We start from the raw sequence: 20,916 nt of genomic DNA, 5'->3' as shown, positions 1-20,916 counted from the left end.
ATTGAAATTCCCAGCTCTCTACTTTCTTGCAGCATCTACACAACACTGACCTCCCAGGGCTCTAATCTTCTCTCAGATCCTTTAACCAGTTTCTCTGGATGTCACCTCGCATGGAATCCCTATTGCTTCCCAATACATCTATGTAATTACTTGGAGCATCTGAAATCCTCTGCTGTGCCGACGTCAGAGTTGTTTTGCTCTGCACTGTGGTTAATAAAAGCCGAGCCGACTTTACCGTAGATGGAAGAATTAAAATGGAACATATAGGAAACACTTTTTCAATGCAGGTCTATTTTCAATTAATTAGAGGGATAAAAGGCTGTGGTGTAAAAGATAAACTTCCTGAAAATCACAGAGCCCTAACTCTTGTGTTTGAGTATTTAAGGTACTATTCTTTCAACATAGAAATAAAATGAAAAATCCTACTCCACTTAAACCTAATAATGGACACCTTATAACTCATAAATACATGACCTACAAAGAAAAATGACAATGACATTCTAGAAACTCTGGTGCTAATAGGAAGCTAAAGCAGTGTTCAGGCTTATTGGGTGAAATATTTGAGCACATTCTCCTCTCGGTCATAGAATGAGGGACAGCTCCAACAGGACATCCTGCTCATGCTGAAATGCAATCATTAGTGCTGCAAACAGAAAGTCTCGACCCGGCTGTGATTTCAGGTCTTCTGAGGAATATTCAGAGATGGGTGCTGTATGTTGCCATTTTGAAAGCTCAGAATGATTAATAGGTGAGGTGGGGCCTGTCGACCTGAATAGGAGTGCTTTCGAAGAATTAATCGTGGCATGTGTACGGACTGCTCAAAATACAGGCACTGCTGTTGGATTATAATGTCTAGAATGCGTCAAATCGATATCCTGTGAGGCTGTGAATGATCTGGGTACCCCCCCCCCAAAACAAACAAACAAACAAACAAACAAAAAAACAACAAAAAACACAAAGACACAGACACAGACACAGACACACACACACACACACACACACACACACACACCCTTCCAAGCTCATCTGCAGATGGACAATGTCAAACAGTTCATCCCTGGAAATAGCACTGATAATCAACCACTGAAAATCCTGCACTGCTATCAAATACCTGACAGGGAAATTCTAATTAACCCCTAAACCCTGTTGTCCACTCACGACTCCTGTCTTCCTTTTCACCCAATTTAGTGCATATTCTGCTCGTGGAGAAGATTGGAAGTTTCCTATAATTATAGCTTAAAGACTGACGGCTGGCATTTCAAGGGGGTGTAAGACAGGGAGAGGGTTTCCACTCCAGGAAAAAAAAGAGAGGTTTTAGAGGGGAGAATGTTAAGAACTGGAAACCTATGTGCTGTTAATTAGTAACATGAATGCTACAGCAGTTCAACAATTGAAGTATTCATTTCTGTATCTGAGACACAAACAAAACCAATAACGGATAGTACATCCTCCAAAGTAAATTACCTTTGCTTTGATAAACTTTTTGTTCCTCCAAGTGAAACAATACTAATAATCTCAGAGGGGCTTGTAATTTAGCTTCTGGGCTCATGGCCAATTTCTAATGAGAATACCTGAGATGCAGAGAAGCTGCAGTGCTAAATGAGCCCACTTGATAACTGCTCTTAATTAGCTGGTGCTGCAGTTGTGCATGTGCGAAGGTATATGATGGATACAGTGAATCCTGTATATAACTGATGAATATTTGTTTTGTTACCGATTTGAAACTGATTATTCACAGTGTCAAAGATAGGATGGAGGGATGAATACATACACTACATGCTAAATGTACTCACGTCAACATACCTGGCATGTGACAATTTGTGAATGCAGATCTTTAAACCTCAATTCTTCAGTTTGTCTCTGGGAGATTTTTTTTTTCCCTTCAGCTGTCCCACTTGAAGGTCCTCTAATTGGATCATTTCTGTTTGTTGTTTTGCAACATATCGGTTTCTCAGTTCCCTTCAACAAGACATGTGGATCAAACAAAAGCTATACGATGGCACTGCTCAGTTGTGATCAGCCTTAAAGCCAGTTCATTATTAAGTGCGCGCACACACACACACACTCACTCACTCTTTGCCGTGACCATTCAAGCAATTTGTTAATGTACTGGTAATAACATATCCTCTGAACTGATGCCATGACAAACCCTAATGACAAAGTATGTGACAGACACTGGTCTTCATTGAGCCTATGCGCTCCATATATACGCCCACGTGTTTAGTTTAATGGTCAATACAAGTGAAGCTCAATAACATTAAATGGTTTACCACTGAGCCTCAAATCATGTGTGAACAGGAGAGCTGTTGCGTGGGTTGTTTGCTGCTACAAGGGATGGGTGTCTGTTGACTTCCCAAGGGAAAGAAGGCGTTGACCACGCAGGTCAGAACGAGTGGGTGGTTAATATTCGGATTCAAGTTTATGGCTGGACAGTGTCAGGTCTTCCTGACCCCTCAAGGGCCACAGAACAGAGGGGAGAGCGGCTGGAGTAGTACAACTCTGACATCTCTCCGCCAGCACACTGTCTGCTTCAGTGGACACCGTAAATAATGTGCATCAAAGCAAAACTATGTGGAACAAACAGAAAAAAATGGCCTAAAGCTCTGTGCCATTTCAAAGGACAGAATAACAGTGAAAGCATTTTGGGTACCCAAAAAAAAAAAAAAAACCTTTAAAAACCAAGCTAATCAAGTAACTTCTTTCAGACAACCATATTGTTTTTTCCGTATGAGCTATTCAAAAACGCTTAATTTGAAAAGGACATAAGAGGTGCAAGATTGAGAATCAACACAACTTGTGTGCAAAATAACTTATGTTGAGGTGAATGGAGTTACCATACAAAGAACTATGAACTGATCCATGTCATCTGTTTGAAAATAGGAATGATGGTCGAGATTAAATCTTCTCCATGAAAGGCAATGAAAGAGGTTAAACCTTACTGTTATAATCACTGTTTTTACAAAATAAATTGGAGACGTTGCTGTGATAAAAAATCTTTAATATATTTACATTGACAGACCTGTGAGGTCTTTATTTTTAAGGGATGTATAATTTGTAAAGGTTGTATAAATGACTCAACACAGGTGGTGCCAGTTTCTTATAAATTATCCACCTCTTGTCACGTGATCAGGCTGAAAAACTAACAGTCTAAACATGACCAATAGCAGGGGGGTTGGTATAGAAGAAGCCAGAGGTAAAGTATTTACCAAAAAAAATGAGATGTTGATTTTAATGGTCAGGATGGTCAATTAGTGATGGAGGTTGTGAGGATACAAGAAGGAAATAAGATTATTGTAGCACCGCTGTTTCACTGACCTAGAATTCAACTGCAAACTCTATTACACCCTAAGGTCAAGATAACAGCAACACTGAAACTACAAATTATTGATCCGCCTGCAGATACTGAAAATGGGAATAGAAGAAAGGGTTGGTGGAGTTAAGATAGCCCATTCAGTTGAGCTGCAATCAAATGTTCAACTACTATTACATATAAGATAGAGATTATCCAAAACCTTGTGATCCACTCATTTATTCAAAGCCGTGATCTTTAAGGCAAAAGCTGCAATAAACCAGTACGATGATGCAAGGGTGCACTTATAACCTACTGGTTCTAGGGCTTTACATGCAAGCATGGGAGACACTTTTAAATCATTGAGTGTGTTTAATTTAATTGTCAAGTCAGAATTTGCTGTTTCCATCAACTAATTATGAGAACATAAAATAGGCTGCCAGAGGATGCCAGTATGGGTAATGTTACACATTGCTGTGGCTGTAATGAATACAGCAGAAGAAGAACAGTCTACCAGAGGAAGGGTCAGGGTTCAACATCTTAGTTTGAAGTACCAGCTAGTGTTGTATATGTTGCTGCTTTCTGGAGATGAAGACAATGTTTTGGAAAAAATAAAATATATGATGAACCGCCAGTCAAACAGCTATGTCAGAGATTACTCTTATAAGGGGTTTCCATCTTCTGTTTTGTGCATCTACGCTTTTTTGAGAAAAGGCAAAAACAACCTCTAGCAAGTGTACAAGACTTTTCCTAAATCCGTCAACCTTTTGTAACGTAAAACTTAAAAATGTATCAAAATTCACTGATGAAAACCAAGTGTTTGATCAGAATTATGTAGCTCAACTGAGTAGCAAAAAAACCTTGAAATCCATGAGGCTGGTGCCTATCTGTACTGTCGGGATTAACAGAGTACTGTACTGTTAAGATCTGCTTTGAGGTGGAATGTTTGATTTTGAAAGTAAAATAGGCAATAGGCATTAAACGAGGTAAAAAAAAGACTTTTGCTTCAATTGTGACATCCTTCATGCTTAAGATGATTTCATTAGTATCAAATGTACAGCATTTACATCAAAATAATTTTGACACCTGTTCAGCAGCTGTAACATGCTTAACTTCTACATTTTATACACAAGTTATTAACTTATCACAGCCAGCATAAAGAGAAATATATCAAAATACTGTTGTTAAGAGGGTGGGAAAAGGGGGGTCATAATGACACACTTCACCATGACAGATATGAGAAAGTAACCATTTGGAAGAGGCAGAGGAGCAGCAGCTATAGCACATAAGCATAATTAGAAAATGTAAAAGGCAGGAGAGGTGTGGTTAAGTTTTAAAGCAACAGAAGGGCAGAGACAGCTCAGCGGGCATGTCGTCTTTGTTTCAAAATCTGCTCCTCGGAGATAAATAACTGTGCAGAGACCCCCACATCTTTCCACTGCCTACCGCTTTGTTCTGCACCTAGCCTCAACTATCATTTTTTCCCCACTCCCCCTGATGCCCCCTCCCCTCTTCTATCCCCATCCTCCCAGAAAAACAGCAGCTGATGATGGGCTCGACTAACAACGGAGAAGAGCGCAGAACGAAGTGGCTGAATTCACCTCATTTTTGCCTTTCCCTCTTTTTCTTTATGTCTGTTTAGGTGGCTGCCTACTGGTGTGTACATGTGTGTTCAACCAGCCCCCACAGCAGTGGGAGAGGAGGAGACAACAGTAAGCGTGAGCGATGTCGTTACCCCCTCCCTCCGCCTCCTCTCGCCCTCCCTCCCTCCCTCTCATCCTCATGCTCCTTCTCCTTCATTGCCACGGCCATCAGGATCAGTCCTTCCTCTCTCGCCATCATTCTGCTTGGTTATGCAATGCACAGTCCTCCCACGGTGACTAACTGGTGTTGGAGACCTACCGTAACACTGCTGTCACAAGCGGAAGGTGAAGATCCATACTGCCATAGCGACTGTCTGGTGTTTGGGCTGCCTCTGCCTGTCTACAGACATCTAATCCATGGGATTTTACAGCTTTTCCTCCTCTTCTGGAATATCAACTGCCAGACTCGATTAATTAGGGGACCTGTCTGTTCTGAGACACATCAGCTGACAGACCAACCACTCCGACAGACATAATCGTGCACACTTTTGGGTTAGGGGCTTCAGCTCTGGGCAAGATGCTTTATTGAGAGGCACTAATTGCTCTGTCCCCCAAAGGAGTCCGAAGCAAGCAAGAGGGAAGCTACAGAACGAGGGGGTGTGTAGATTTACAGATAAACTAAGGAGGGAGGTGGAGAAAATCTGTGGAGGAGTTTAGGCAAAACACTGGCAGGGAACTCAATAGAAGGAGCAAACACGGAGAATGAGAAGAATGGTGGGGAGGTGGGAGGGGGAAAATTGGAATAGGGTTTCTCCTTACCCCCTAAACAAAAGGCTGCCAGTATTTTAGCAGCAGCAATGCCTGCCTTAGGTTCGAACACTGATAAAGACTTCTGAGAGGCTGACTTCAACAAAAGGGAAGTTTTTGGTTGTTGGTCTTGATAGGTGGCGCTATAGGCTGGAGGACTGGTGAAATGACACAAGGTGGTTTTCGCTGGAAACGTAGCTGAGCACCGCAAAACCGTCGTGACATCGCTGCCTTCCATTCCTCTCTACAAGACTTCATCGGACACTGGGATTATGGCTAAAAAGCCAGCTTCTCCCCCTTTACCCCAAGGTCTTCACGTGTAGCATATCTTTAGAGCAATGGTGTTTCAGTGAGGCTCCAAAAAGCATGCCGGATGATGTTGTTTTACACCATAACCGCCTTAGGGTAAGCCATTTCTTTATTCCACACTTTCTTTTTTTTACTTATGTGCATTTCCTTATTTGTTGAATTTCATTCAATGACATTTTATGTATGGTGACATGAGATTTCAAGAGGAGGGAATTGGAGTTAGTCACATATACGCCCCAAGACCATCCTGTTTTCCTTTCTGCTCACATATTTCTATTGGGAGATGACACCATCTCCAGCTCCTTGTCAATATCTTCTATGACTCTTTCATAAGGAAGATGGGAATGATGTTCAGAACAACTACTTATCAGGACCTGGGCGTGGGGGTAGTTAATCATTTACAACATATGAAAAAAGGAGTGGGTGGGTGTGAGGAGCTCTAAATGGCAGCATTAAATCATGTTTATTTTGACATAAGGGAATGCCATTGAGCCTTATTCGCTGCAATTTAACAGTTTCATTGCAGATAATCCAAGCATGAAGCTGAGCAAATGCTGGTGTCAAGCTTGCTGTTGTCAGGGAGCTTAGCTTCAAGCTGTGGCAGGTCATAAACACTGGTGCTCACAGACTAATATCCACTCTGCTCTGCATGGCCATTGTTTTGTTCGATTTAAGATTGATTCCTCCTGGTGGTGGTGGGGCGGGGGGGGGGGGTGATTCTGGCAGGGCTGCCTGAATCCAGAACTGTTTTTGTGCAGAAACTGGTAAATTAGCAAGGGGGATTAGCTAATTAGTTAAGCCTCAAGAGCAGCATGGAAATTCATGCCATTTTCTTTGTTGTTTTCTTCATTTATGTTGTAAATAACATAGTTAACATCATGTTGTTTTTCTTCCAGACCAGAGTCTCCTTGCCAGGTTAGGTGAGCAGCAGGATCATGGGCACCACAGTCATCACCATTGAGGACGTGCGAGCACTGGAGGTCAAAGAGGAGCAGGAGGAGTCCGTACTGGCCATGTTAGGCATTGTTGGCACGTTCCTTAACCTTTTTGTTATCGTTTTTGTATACATCTACACCACATTGTGAGGAGAAAAAGGAGATGATTTCATTCATACAAATCTACCGTCATATGAGATATAAAGAGAACAGTCTGCAAGGATCGCATATTAAGAAAGCGACACATGCTGGAGAGAGAAGTCTGACATGAACATCTTCCCCAGAGAGAGAAGGAGGATGCTGGACAGACTGGTTCAGGATGATGACAAAGAAGCCATATTGTCACGTCACAGCCATGAGCCGGGCAGATAACAAAGGGCTGGGAGAGACAGCCAAAACAAGGCTATGCTGGAAGCCAGATGCGAGAACCCAGCCAAGACTGACCCTCGCTGTGGTCAGAAAGGAAATATAAACAACCCATTGATCCCATCCTCTTGGGACTGCTTGACTCATTGGAAGGATGAGCAAAACGTGACAGTCTGATACTTTATTCATTTATTTTCACATTGCTGGGACTATTCGCTACTTGCCTGGATGGGCTTTTAAGCAACATGATTAAAAGCAGAGCTTGTAACAATGATGTTACAAAGCTACTTAAGACATTTCTGGACACCAAATTCAATCAGTCCTCAGGGCCAACAATTTTATAGCTTCTGGGCCCTGTCAAAGATGTGGCTGCGGATGTGGAGCTCTGCTTTACTGATGTCTCAAGTTCTTGCCATTTCAAAAATGACCTTAATATACAAATAACTGCTAACAATAAATCTTATTCTTTGTAAGACTATTCCTCTAAAAACATAAACATATAGAGGGTATATTTCTAAAAATGCAACTTAATTTAAAATGTAAAAATCCCCAAAATGGAGATGTCGATTGGACAATGGGTCTATGCCAGCTGCAGAAATTTAAGATATCAACATTGTAATTAAATTCTACAGCTGATTTACATGTGAGATGAATCTGGGTGCATCATTGACTTCCTCTATCACTGCATACTTTGAGACCATAAGCGGGCAGGAAATTTACACACACAAACACACATATAAATACACACACACACACGTGTGTGTAAATGTATGGGTATGTATGTATGTGTACACACACACACACACTCATACATATAGATGTGCAATGGAGGACATCTGAAAGGACACGTCCTAACAATAAACATCAGAACATATTCAACAGAATAGCCTAAAGCCTTATCCATAAGAACCCCAAACAAGTGTGTGAAACAACTATGAAGGAAAGGTTTTGACATGATTTAATGTGAGGTACATGAATTGATGTGACATGGATGTAAATCATTAAAGTCAGAAAAGGAATGAAACACTTACCAGTTCCTTAATAAACAGTAGGACTGGTAACATTTTTATCCTACTGTTTCATCATCTCAAATATGAAAATCTCTGTATGTCTCTTCCTCAATGATTTTGACAACCACAGATCTGACCGATTTTAAACATGGCTTATGTATCACTATGGACCCAAAGAAGTGCCATGATGTATTTGGTGCAATTTGGACACGCAAAGTTTCTTAGTAATAAACTTGAATGAACCGGTGATCAATGAGCCACTCAGCTAGATCAGGCTTCAAAATTACTGCCAGAGCCTCGACATCACGGGACTGTACAAAAAAAAGAGAAAGAAAAAAGAAAAAAAAAGGCCATTTGTGACTGGTGCAGGATTATAAAAATGTTTCTCATTGCAATTATTTTGACTGATATTGCAATTGTGATCTGATTTGCGACATTAGTACAGAAATTTTCATTGACCAAACCCTTCAAATGGTAATTATGTGATTTTTGTGGAGATCTGTATCTAACAAAGATGTTTTCATACATCTTTAGAATATGATGTGTAGACAGTAGAGCTGCACGATTTTGAACGGATATCTAATTGCAAAAATTTTGAATGATATTTGCGATATTAAAAAGAAAATTTTTACATCACTCTCATTTTCATTGAAAAAGCTATTAAATGATAATGGTGTCATTTGGGGAGGATTTGTCTCAAACAAAAATACAAAAGTATGTATTTTAATGCCTTTCCAATTTGACATGTAAGCAGGACATAAAGGTCAAGCCTTTGTAATGGGAGGCCCATCAATCTGCACACAGCAGACTGAGCCAGACAGGATGTCCCCACACAAATGCCACACTGAAGCCGATCAACTTTCAAAATTAAACACTATGCGCAGGAAGAAAAGAACTAAATGTAACAACTCACTCTGCATGTATGTGATAGAAACACATACACCAAGAGAAAACTAAAAAAATCAGCAGAACCTGAACAGGTCAGTGGACAAAAAAGCACACAACAATTCCTGTGATTACTGCAATTATTACTGGTGGTGATACTCCACTTTCCATTCCTGGTCCAATCTGTTTCAAAAGTTCATATGGCAGTTTCAACTATGAAGGGGAAGCTTGCAGTAACAGAATCCATATGACCACAGATGAGCAGCAATATATTTTAAATCTAAAAAGGAGAAGAATTAATGAAGGTGGCACCGTTTAATGTTGAACTTTCACCTGCAATAATGTGTCTTGGAGAAGCATGTTTGTATGGAGGAATTCTGTTAGTGAATGTAGAGGAATTTTGTGTGATGAAGGAATTCATCAGACAAAAAAAGAAACAGGCTGGAGACTCAGAGATGGCTTATAGTGGACACTTTACTGGACATGTCCACGAAAGAGGTACAAGGTTCACTGTGAGATGAGGTTGAATCAGTTCCCCAAGAACGTCTGAATTAACGCCCCCCAGTCACGCTTGTAATGTCAGGCACGACCAGGTAATACCTCATTAGCACATCCTGCATAGATATGATCTTCATGTAGTCTCAACAAAACTACGCATCTAGACAACGCTGATGCCCCGAGTGTCAGCCTTACTATCAGTAAAGGCCCTTTCACACTGCACCAAAAACGCGGGTCAACACGGGTTTTTGGGCACTCTGAAAATCGACTCTGCATTTCGACCACGTCGACCGACTCGCCAAGCGATCCGGGTGTTTAGCGGCTCAATTCGGCTCGGCTTGCCTGCAGTGTGAAAAAGACAACCTGCGTCATCTCAGGTTTCACGCAACCTTCTTGTCGCATCCTGATTTTGTCACTGTGCCGCCTGTAGCTTCTTCGGCTCCCTTCCAGACTCGCCAAAAACTCCATCCTCCTTTGCTGCATTAGGGCTCGGACATTTAACAATCTGCGCCGAGTTTGGTCTTCTGGAAGCTTGAACGCGCCCTAATGCCGAGCAAACTTAGGTACAAAAACCTGCGTTGACACTCGTTTTTCAGTGTGAAAAGGGTATGAGTGTTCTAACAACAAATTTACAATTATGAAAGAATTATGGAAGGCACCACAGATTCACTCCCAGAACCAGGTCAAGGCCCTGGAGTCAGACTAGCTCTTTACCTCACAGACAAATTATGAGGATGAGGACCAAGAAAGTTCAAACAGAGGATACCAGATGAAATTCCTTATCAGTGAGGTTTTGTACTTCTTTCAAAAGATTAACCTTCCTGTCAATATCTGGAAGACTATAGTAGAATTTGAAACACACACACACACACACACACACACACACACACACACACACACACACACACACACACACACAGAGTGAATGAACTTTAAAAAATATTCAGAACTTCAACAACAAAACCATTAGCAGAATCTGTTTGTGTGTGTGTGTGTGTGTGTGTGTGTGTGTGTATGCGTGTGTGTGCGCGTGTGTGTGTGTGTGTGTTGGGGAAATTAAGATATGTTCAATTGTTATATTTGTTGCAAATAATTATCAAATTATATACAACAACATAATACATTTAAATACAAGTGAGTGGGCCCTGTGGATATTGGTGGGTTCTAATTGTGGAGAAATGATGGTAATAATGCATAAAGAGCAGGTTACACTTTAGCTTTTAAATAAATCAGATTTTGCAATTGTAATTTCTGGTAAGACGGCAACTCAACTCAACGTTTAATCTGTGCATGTTTTATCTTGATGACAGAATTCACTGACCTTACATTAAGTGGCTGGTTGTGGACAGTTCACTCTGAGCAGGAACGGCTGCCAGCGAGTGCTGAGGCTTGCTAGTTAGTTTTGCGGTCCCCCCACGCAGGAGCTCACATCTCTGACAACCTCTGATATTTAACCACGACAGAGACATTCAAGGGCAAACCTCGACATGATTGGCTCAAGAAGTTGAAATGAAACAAGCCTTTTTTTTTTTTTCCAGCACATCATTCTGCCACACTCCTGGCCAGCAGATACTGCAAGGGGGAAAAAATGTGCCTGTTTGTAACTGCACCTCGCAAGATTCAGAAACTCCACACTGACACCAAGATACAAAGAGAGAAAGAGGAAAAAATTAAATTACAAATAGAGATGCATTAATAAGCGATTATTAATCAATGTCTGTCTCTCATAACCGTAATCGAATCAAAAGCGAAATGCCTGAATGAACTCAAACAGACCGAAAGACAGATTTAACAGGCGGGGAAGCTCATAAGCGCACAAAACACAGCCCAGTAATAAAGGAAACGGCACACGGCCTTTGTCACATCTGGAGTGGTGAATGATTACAAAGCACCCTTCAGCAAGCCAGTCATGTTCCAATTACCATCCAACATCATGTGCACACCCACTCATATGAAGGAGGGACAAAATAGCCATTTACTTAGCACTACCACCTGCTGCAGCCTTGATTAATTTGAAATCATCTCTTAGATGAGTCAAAGAGGGTACTTCAGCTATAGAGGTGAATTACTTTCATGGCAAATACTACAGAAAGTTACAAAAGATACAGAAACACAGAAACAAGTTAATTTCTAACTAAATGTAAAAAAAAAAAAATCATTCTTCGATTAAGATAAATTCATACTCTGGTGACACTGAGAGGCATTAGCTCTCACTAATGGCAAAGCTTCATGTGATGGAGTATGGGGCTATAGAGAGAAACTGTAATGCATCTCAAAAGGCTTCAACAAGACACAAATGATTAATGGGGAGCAATGTGCTGGGCTGACGGGGCTCAGGAGCTCTGGGGTAGAGGGGGGAATAGCAGGAAGAAACAGCTGCATGCTGCTAGCCAAGGTGACAGAGGGGCAAAGTGGAGGTGTTCAGGTTAGTTGAAGTAATGCGGGGATTTATCTCTCCGAGGGAAATACGATTTTATTTTGCTGGGAATTTAATCCCACTTTCACATCCAAAGTTGCACCTCCCTGAAAAAAATGATTAACAACTTAAAACTACAAGTTTGAGATATAGATGTTGTGGGTTTGAAAGATATGCCAGGATCTTGATATCTTCACAAGTCCTCAAATGAGGCTTTGCTGATCTCTCAGTGAGCAGTGGGTGGGACTAAATTGTTATGCCAGCTCCAACATTCATGGGAATGTCAGTATTGTTCAGTTTTTGCCGTTGCAATGATTGTTTAGGTTAATTTTGTTCAAACTTAAATTGTTGTGGTAGATTACAATTGTTAGAGTTCCATTGGTTGTGTGTCACCATGGCTGAGACAGATGTAAGGGCTAATGCTTCAGGGTCACCCAGATATCAGCGCACAGGGCTGTGCTGGCTAACGATGTATCCAACACCACACAGCAGCGAGTCGTGTCATTTATTGAACACAATTATTTTCTAATCCAGATAATACTGTGGTTTTCCTGATCAGTTGTGTCTTATACGTGCTTATCAGAAATCATACTCAGCTCCAGGCGCATGTCTAACACATTTTGACATCTCCTCATGGGACAATATTCACATTTTACCAACACATGGTCTTGTTTTTCATGTCTGAAACATTCTTATTTCGAAACCAATTTTCTAAATGTGTGTATGGTGCTAATCCTTTTTTAACATGAAGAGAGCTTTTTAAATCACTCTAATTCAATATCCCCAGCAATGTTAGTTGCTAGTTTTCAACATGCTAAAACATGATAAACTGGAGTTTTTCTCTAAGACTCGGCTAGACCGTCCTACCAGCTGGTAGGACAGCACAACATGACTGTTGCACATCACTGAAGCTCCATCCAAACTATTTCACATTTTCAACAATGCAGGGGCTTCCCATGGATCCCATCCACTTCTGGCAACAAAACTTCAGAAAATCCTTGTTTGTCTCTCTCACATAATAACGCACAATAAACCGAAAGCTTCAAATGCACTCTGTTATGGGTATTGGCTGATACAGCATCCTGTGACTGATGATCCTGATCAGAGAACTTTGAACGCAACTATCAATAATCTATATCTATTTTTTTTATTTTTTTTTACGCTTTCATTTTTCAATCCCGGAAAAATTTGAAAATAAAAGGGATAGAAATACCTTCAATTACCAGGAAGCAAATTGTCACAAATGCAGATGATCACACATACACAAAAACGCACTCAAATATGCACCCGCAGCTCAAACACAAGAACATGAGTCCCTTTGTAAAACCGTTCTTCTATTGTCTTGCTGTGCAATAAATAGAGCAGAGGGAACATCTATTTCTGACTAATAGCTCTTGTGATTTCAGAGGAGGAGGTTGCTCAGGTCTCACAGTTTTTCATCACACTCAGCTCTTCTTGACATTTATTGACAGCTAAGGGCTCTGGGGTAACTGGCTCTAAAACGGAAGATGGTCTCAGAGCCCCCAGCTTTTATTTGACTGAATGCACCATGACTTCAATTGGGTACATGCAATGGCATTTCACATTTAAAGGCAATTGTGTCATCATTAAGTCTACGCTTCAACAGCAGAGGTAGTGATACGTAATCAAACAAGGGGCTGTAAATTCTCTCTCTCTCTCACACACACACACACACACACACACACAAACACACACACACACACACACACACACACACCGAGTCATTTACCAGCTAATGAGGAACAATTACAACACTTACAATGCTTTTTATCAGCTGTTATTTAATTATGAGTGCAGGGGTGCATTAGCACACACCAGCATGCATACACAGATATACTCCTGCACCCTTAAACATCCCAGCAGCAGGAAGCACAAAGAGGTGGAACATGCCCCTCTGTTACTGGCTCTGAGCTGGTGGGTGACAGTGCAAAAGGCAAAGAGGAGGGCAGACACACTGCAAACTAGAACCCTTAATAGTCTTACAGTGCGAAATCTGTTTTCTCCACACTTAAAATAAAGAGTAAAAAAATTAATCTGAATGACTTTCCAGTTCTATCAAGAGGAGTTTCAGAGTTGGACATCTACAGCTGTTGTAGGTTTATGTTTAAAAACTTGTTCAAAATTAATTTCACAATTTTTATTAGTTTTTTTCCTCTATTCTCAAAATTTTAATGATACCGAAGGTTCAATGAAATTTTACTTAGTTCACTAAGTGCATAATGATTCTGCAGTAAATGAGTCAAATAATTGTGACCTCCATAAGGACCAAAATAATTGTGATTATTCCCACACTCCAGCAGCCTGTGAATCACTCCCTCTTTGCTTGTTTTAAAACATCACCCCCACTGGTCTACAATGGGACAGGGTTTAAGCGGGATTTAGATGACCCTGCAAGGTAATTCTGGTTCTGATCACCATCAGTGTGAACATGGTAATCTGCCATAACTTGCCCAACCCTATATGACGAGCGGTCATGACTCCAAAATGAAGAATATGCTCATGAAGCAATGAAAGTTTGCTGCCAGAAACTCAGTTGACCTGATTCATCTGTCATCTCTGCCACAAATTCAACCCATCTGTTTTCTTACATTGTTCGGTCAGTGTTGAGTTTAAAAAAACAGACCAAAAAAAAGATATAAAATCTTAAGTTAACCACAGAAACACCATCACTGCCTTCCATAATGCTTTCTGACAGAGTATAGAAACCCAAGAGAAGAAACTGGTGCTTTTTGGAAACCACCTTTCACTTCTTTCCAGTGCATTAACTGTGTTTGAGACATCTTACACCAGAAGAAATTAACAAAAAACCCAGACAAGCCTCTTTTTCAGAATGAATGAAAAAAATGCGGGTGTGTGTGTGTGATGGGAAAAGGGCAGAACACAGCAATTGAAAGCAGTGACTGTGACCACAATCAACCATGTCTCACTGTTGCCAGGGTCTTCGAGTCTAACACTGATGAGATGTGGTCAAGCCTTTCCACGTTAGCGAGATGACCTTAAATTTGGATCTTATTTTTTTAATGGTGTTTTTTTTTTTTTTTTCTCCTTTGGTCAAATACTTAAATTGTGTTTTCTTTTCATGTTAAGATGATTGACAATTGTTCATTGCCTATAAGCGTGGAAAAAATGTTTTTGGTTAGAACCAAGGAATGGAATGGACAATAGTCATGTTCGCAGGTGATACTTTTTTCACTTTGTGGCTTAAGAATGAAAACCATAATAAAGTGAGGACGAGTGAAGAGAACAGTTTGAAACCTGACTGCAGCCTGTCAACAAAGGGGTCAGCGCAGCACTAATAACATGTGAGTCTTCAAGGAACTGAAACAGGATTGAAGCAATGGACCAGCCTGACCTTGACTGTGCTACTGAGAGGACAGGCAATTGTTTACTTGAGCATGTGTGAAATAAAGTGAGTCATAGCTGTGTCAGAACCAATTAAACATGAGCTATTTTTCATTACCTGGTATCATGTTGACTGGTCTCTGCTTGGCTTGCTTTTGGTACTGGGATGTGTGTTCCATTACACTTACGTGTGTGGCTTGCTGTCATAACACCTCTGTGTGAAATGACACTGGCAATCAATATATTTTATAGAGGCCTTGTTATTTTGTTTCTTAGTAATCATCATGTGAGAACAACTCGCTGATTACAAACAAATATTATTTGACTATTGCTTTCAACAAGGGATGCCATACCGAACTATAAAAAAAAAATGTATCACTGGAAACATAACCCAAGGTTCAATACTGCTTGTTAACTGTTAAGTGTTAGTTCAACAGAGAAACAGATCATATTGGACTGTACGTTTTTCCGCTGGGTGGCTCATTATCTCTGTGCTTTCTGAGAAAGTCCAGCAAAGAGTATAGGTACTAGTGCAATGGTGACTATGAATGACAGTGAAACTCAGTAGTGACTGTTATTTTATCAAAATATATCATTAATTTCAGCTTATGTTGGGGATGCTTTTCTTGTCCATAAAGTGCATTTCAAAAATGATCGGGATTCTAATCTCAAAACCACAACACAGTGGGAACCCTGGGCTTGCTAAACTTTTCCACCCTTAAAATCATCTCAATGTACATCATGTCAAAGGGCCTCACTCTTTCAGTTTTCCCAGCACTACCTGACACTACTTTGAGGATAATGGATTCTTTACATACTTTAAATGAATGAATGAATCATTAGGCTATACATCTTATGCTGACATATGGTGTTTTGGAGTATTATGTAAAAAAAATGAATAATGTATTGAACCCAAACCTTTAAACTGTGTGGTCTGGTAATCCAGGAAATAAAACAATAAAATTGAGTGAGTGAGTGAGCGAATAAGCCATATTGTGATGATTCTACTGTCAAGTCACTTCAACCAAAGTGTTCGGACATCTTCATCTTTTAGTTTAGTGAGGGCTTGTATGAAACCTCAACAGAGGTGATGCAAATGAAAGCACCTGGTGCGAGGCACTAGCCCTAACGGAAAAGTGAAAAGGCCATACTGAGCCGATACCATCCAGATTCACACTGGATGGTATCGGCTTCATCAACAGTATTCTGTCATCAACAATATTCTGTCATCCTCCACTAGAAGAAAAATTACCAAAACCATAAGACATGAAAATGTCTTGAAAGTAGATGGACTGGTCTTTTCATTCTTGAGTTTGAAAACTAAGTTAAGGGTGTTACTGCTCCAAGCCTCGACTCATTCAACTGACAAACTTCAGCATGCCTTCATGATAATAAAAACACACACTCATCTTACCATCCGAACATCTTAACACACATACACACACACAAAAAAGCATGAAAACACCTTCCGTGTTATTCAGAACCAATTAGCTATACGCTGCTCTTACTCCCTCTGATATCAAAGGCCTGAGAGTCATTCAAGCAGGCACACGTCAGTCACTCACCTCAGAACACAGAGGACACTATGAAACAGTGCAGAGATACACAGGTGTGTGCATATTAATCCTGAACTATTAAAAAAAAAAAAACATCTGACAGCTCATTTGCTCCTCTTTATGATCTACATTTTTATCAGATGCACTGGAATTGGAACCAATGCTACTACAATCATGTAAAGACCACACTGTGTGTTAAAGCCAGGTTCATAGATCTCTAGCCTTTGATAGTAATGAAAAACACTTTTTTTTTTTTTTTTAGACATCAATATATTTTAACTGCATCCCCATTTCATCTTTTTGTAGGTTAACCCTTATTTCAATCTTTAGCATAAAAGAACAGGACTGACCTTCCTGGTTAAAAAGTAAAGCCACTGTGGTGTTCACTTAAACGTGCACTGAAGCTGAGTGCACACGAGAAAAAGAAGACTGTATAGAAGTTTGAGAAAATTAGCCTCTACTCTCTTGAATTATGAGCTCAATAAACATTTTCTTGATTAGTTTACTGTACTGTCCAACTATGGTTGCCTCTAGTTCTAAAAATTCAAGACAGCAACAGCAACACACCACAACCACATTTTTTCTTTCCGCAAACAAAATTAAGATATAACACAATGAGTTCCAAATTCAGCTCCATATCAATTCCAGAATCCAACCAATTGTTCCACAATCTAAGTTCTTTCATCCAAACAAATTTTATCATAATGAATCCAGAACCTCTGGAGTCATCCTGTCAAAAGACAAATGGGCAAACAAATGCCAGTGATCACATAACCTCCTTGGCAGAAGTAAAAAGTGTTACATTTTTTTCTCAATCAAATGACCAAACACAAAAACATGAAAGCATATTGTTGTTTGTCACTGGCTGTCTAACACATGCATCGTTGGTACATGCTACATCTCCTTTAAAGTTAAATAATTTTCAACATTTCTCAGTGTGTAGATGCTGACCATTCCATTCCAATTTATTTTTTTAAACAGTTTTCAGAAGCAAACCGTCGCTGCCCAAGGAAAAGGAAGATCCTGCTAGCATTCTCAGTCTTGCTAGCTGACCATGAGCCATCAGAAAGGTTTTCACACATCAACATTGCGTAAGTAAACTCAACTAATTCTTTCAACATATTCCCTCAATGTGTGTTTTGATGACAGTGGAAGTATTTCCTTTGACTCTGTCAGCCATCTGTATATTTGTTTAGCATGCCATTCACCTGTACAGAAGGAGCTTACCTGAATCATTGCGTAGGTAGGAGGACATTGCGGGGATGAGACAGGACTGGCTGAGCAGCTCCTGTAGCACTGCTGGCAGTGCTGAGCTGTTGTGAGCTCTGCTGTCAGCTGAAGACGCGTCAGCACTGTGGCTGCCGCTGGAGCCTGCTGGGTTGATGTAGCTTGCCAAAACCTAGTGAAACAAGGCAGAAATAAGATGGGTTAATCGCAGAACCACAACATGGACATGTTCAACACCCAAACTTATCTAGATTAAGTGGTTTTAGGTGAACCCAAAAAATGCAGGACAGCTACGAAGCCAAATAGCTATAGAGGGGGAAGTTTAACCCACCATGTGGTAAGGTGAATGAGTATTTCCAAAACCAAGGTACTTGTCAATTCTAGTTCCGGTAAGGATGTGACTTACCTGCAGAAGGCAGGTGACATGCTCCTCTTCTAGTCGCTGTTTGGTGAGGGCCTGCTCTACATCCCAGCCTGACGCTGTAGATCCAGTACCAAACCCAGTTCCTTTAGCCCAGTAGAGCTGCTGCTCCTCATTGGCCCCCCCACCATGACAACTGGATATCTGTGGCTGTCAACACAGGTATCAGATATTCTTAGAAGAACAGCAATGTTGCTCTGAATTTCAGGACATAACACACATAATGGCTGTTTTAGTTCATATCTGCTATGTTTTATTCTGTTTTTCAACTGAGTGGTTGCCAGTGATCAACGTTACATTTGTGTAGCTTGCGGTAGTTGTATTTAACTGCTGCGTGGTGCAGGGCATTGAAATCCCTAACAACTGAAGGTCAGCTTGTCCAGAGTAGAACAACCTGTTCCAAAGCAAACATTTAGAGCAGGATCTTCTTATAGAAATGATGGCTACATACTTTAAATACATTGTTTGGGACTTTGCCCCTCTTATACATACTACGCAACAACATTCATTTATAGATCAAAATCTCAGTACAAGCATAACACCCCCCCTTTGAAGTCATTTCTCAGTGTTTGTGCATTGCAGACGTCAAGTTTCACACATGCAAGTTGCATATTGGATTCTGCAAAAATATTCTCATTCCAGTTAATGTGCAGGACAATGACAAAGGATTTTAAGAGTCAATCTCTATGCATGATAATCCACCTCCCCTGCTTCTTACCCTGAGGGTGTCAATAATACAAAGGACGTGTCTCTAAAACTACCCTAATTCTTCGCAAAGCTCCATTTGCCTCTTATCATTCAGCCTGAGCAATTAAATTATTTGTCAAGGACTCACTGGGAGACACATGAAGGAAGCCCTGAATAAAGCCAGGAAGACTATTTCCCTTCTACACAGCTTGTTCAAGGTAGATATTCTGTCATTCTGCCCCATTCTTCTGTATAAAACGTATTCACACAAAGAGGGGGGCTTTGTTGTACAACCATTAATCTGGCAGGGGCGATAGTCGCAGAGCCAAATTGGTGTCAGTGTAAAAGTGAACTAATGACATTGCGGGACAAGGGTGTTTGACTGTATGTCACACTACACACAGATCGTCAAAATTTTCACCCATTGCAGAGAAGGATATTTTTGGTTAGTCCTCACTTTCTTAGATCCCTTTAAAGGGTCGTTCGAGGGTCAAGATTTGATTTTCAATTTCAGATTAAGGGCTAGGATAGTGGTATTCAGGATTGAAACATGTCCTCACCGCAACAACTTGTATTAAGTTTATGAGTTTAGTTTTTTTAAGAATCCCATTAACACCCGTGCTATTCTTTCTAGAGTCTGACACATACGGATAAAATTCCATGATATACAACTCATAATAGTATTAAAAAAAACATGTGGCCCATACCTCAGACACACTGGTGCTAGCATTGGGGTTTCGTGGAGCATGATGGCTAAGAGCTGACAGGCAGGCCAAGATGAGGTGGATGGCACCAATCTCAAGAGCCATGCGGCGTAGTAGTACACCGTCGTCAGTGGTAAGAGGAGTGCTGCTGAATAATGCTCGTAGGACATGAAATGGCAGTGTGGGCAACACATTTGCGGATGGAGACTGCAGGATGTGACCTGGAATGATGCAAAAGTATAAATTAGAATAGGAAAATTGATCATTTTTGGGTTAAAGACAAATTCATTGATTTGACAAAAATACAAGAGGTTTCAACATTTCAGAGTGACACCACTGAGTGTCATCATTGGAAGCTGTGGAAGGATTCAGACTTACTGCCTTCCCCATCGTCTGTCACACCAAGCACCAGGCGAAGCAAACACTGGGCATGTTTCCTCTCCTTCAGTAGCACCTCTGCATATCCTGGAAGGCGTAGGAACAGGCCAAAAGCTGCCAGAGAGTGGGCGGGGATAGGTGACATGGTTTGCACGGAGGACGATGATGATGAGGATGACTGGGACTGCTGCTTGTTGATGGGTGGTGGCTCAGCTGCAATTGACTCTGGTGCCTCGTACACTAGCTCTCCCGACTGTTCGATGGTCACCCACTCAAACTGGTCACTGTCCTTGGGTTTCTCCTGTGTGGCAGAGGGCACCACTGGGGCACTGACCTGTGAAAAAAAACATCCAGGGGAATAGAGCAACTTTAGCAAAGGTGAGAGGTGTGAAGTACGAGACAATGCTGACAGGTGCAGGAACTCTGCAATGTCATCATGTGGCATATTCCAACCTGCAAGAGAGAAGAGATGGCGGACTTGT

At 40.9% G+C, this 20,916-nt stretch overlaps 1 protein-coding gene across 5 annotated transcripts in view; it reads right to left on the bottom strand.

The window, feature by feature from the left end:
- Nucleotides 1-20,916, bottom strand: part of birc6 (baculoviral IAP repeat containing 6) — a 118,215-nt gene that overhangs the window by 32,482 nt on the left and 64,817 nt on the right. For all 5 annotated transcript variants that reach the window (XM_086179546.1, XM_086179549.1, XM_086179548.1 and 2 more), the window contains exons 61-64: nucleotides 20,435-20,768; nucleotides 20,060-20,277; nucleotides 18,651-18,815; nucleotides 18,245-18,416 (exon numbers count right to left, since the gene is read on the bottom strand). In XM_086179546.1, coding sequence (XP_086035672.1) covers nucleotides 18,245-18,416; nucleotides 18,651-18,815; nucleotides 20,060-20,277; nucleotides 20,435-20,768 — 889 coding nt within the window. The remainder of the gene's footprint in view (nucleotides 1-18,244; nucleotides 18,417-18,650; nucleotides 18,816-20,059; nucleotides 20,278-20,434; nucleotides 20,769-20,916) is intronic.

The sequence above is a fragment of the Aulostomus chinensis genome, chromosome 16 (genome assembly GCF_037954235.1).
Source record: "Aulostomus chinensis isolate RoL2024-O1b breed Wild chromosome 16, RoL_Achi_v1.0, whole genome shotgun sequence".
Classification (NCBI taxonomy): Eukaryota; Metazoa; Chordata; class Actinopteri; order Syngnathiformes; family Aulostomidae; genus Aulostomus; species Aulostomus chinensis.
Note: the sequence above shows the minus strand (reverse complement) of the source record. Positions and strands in the feature narration are given on the sequence as shown.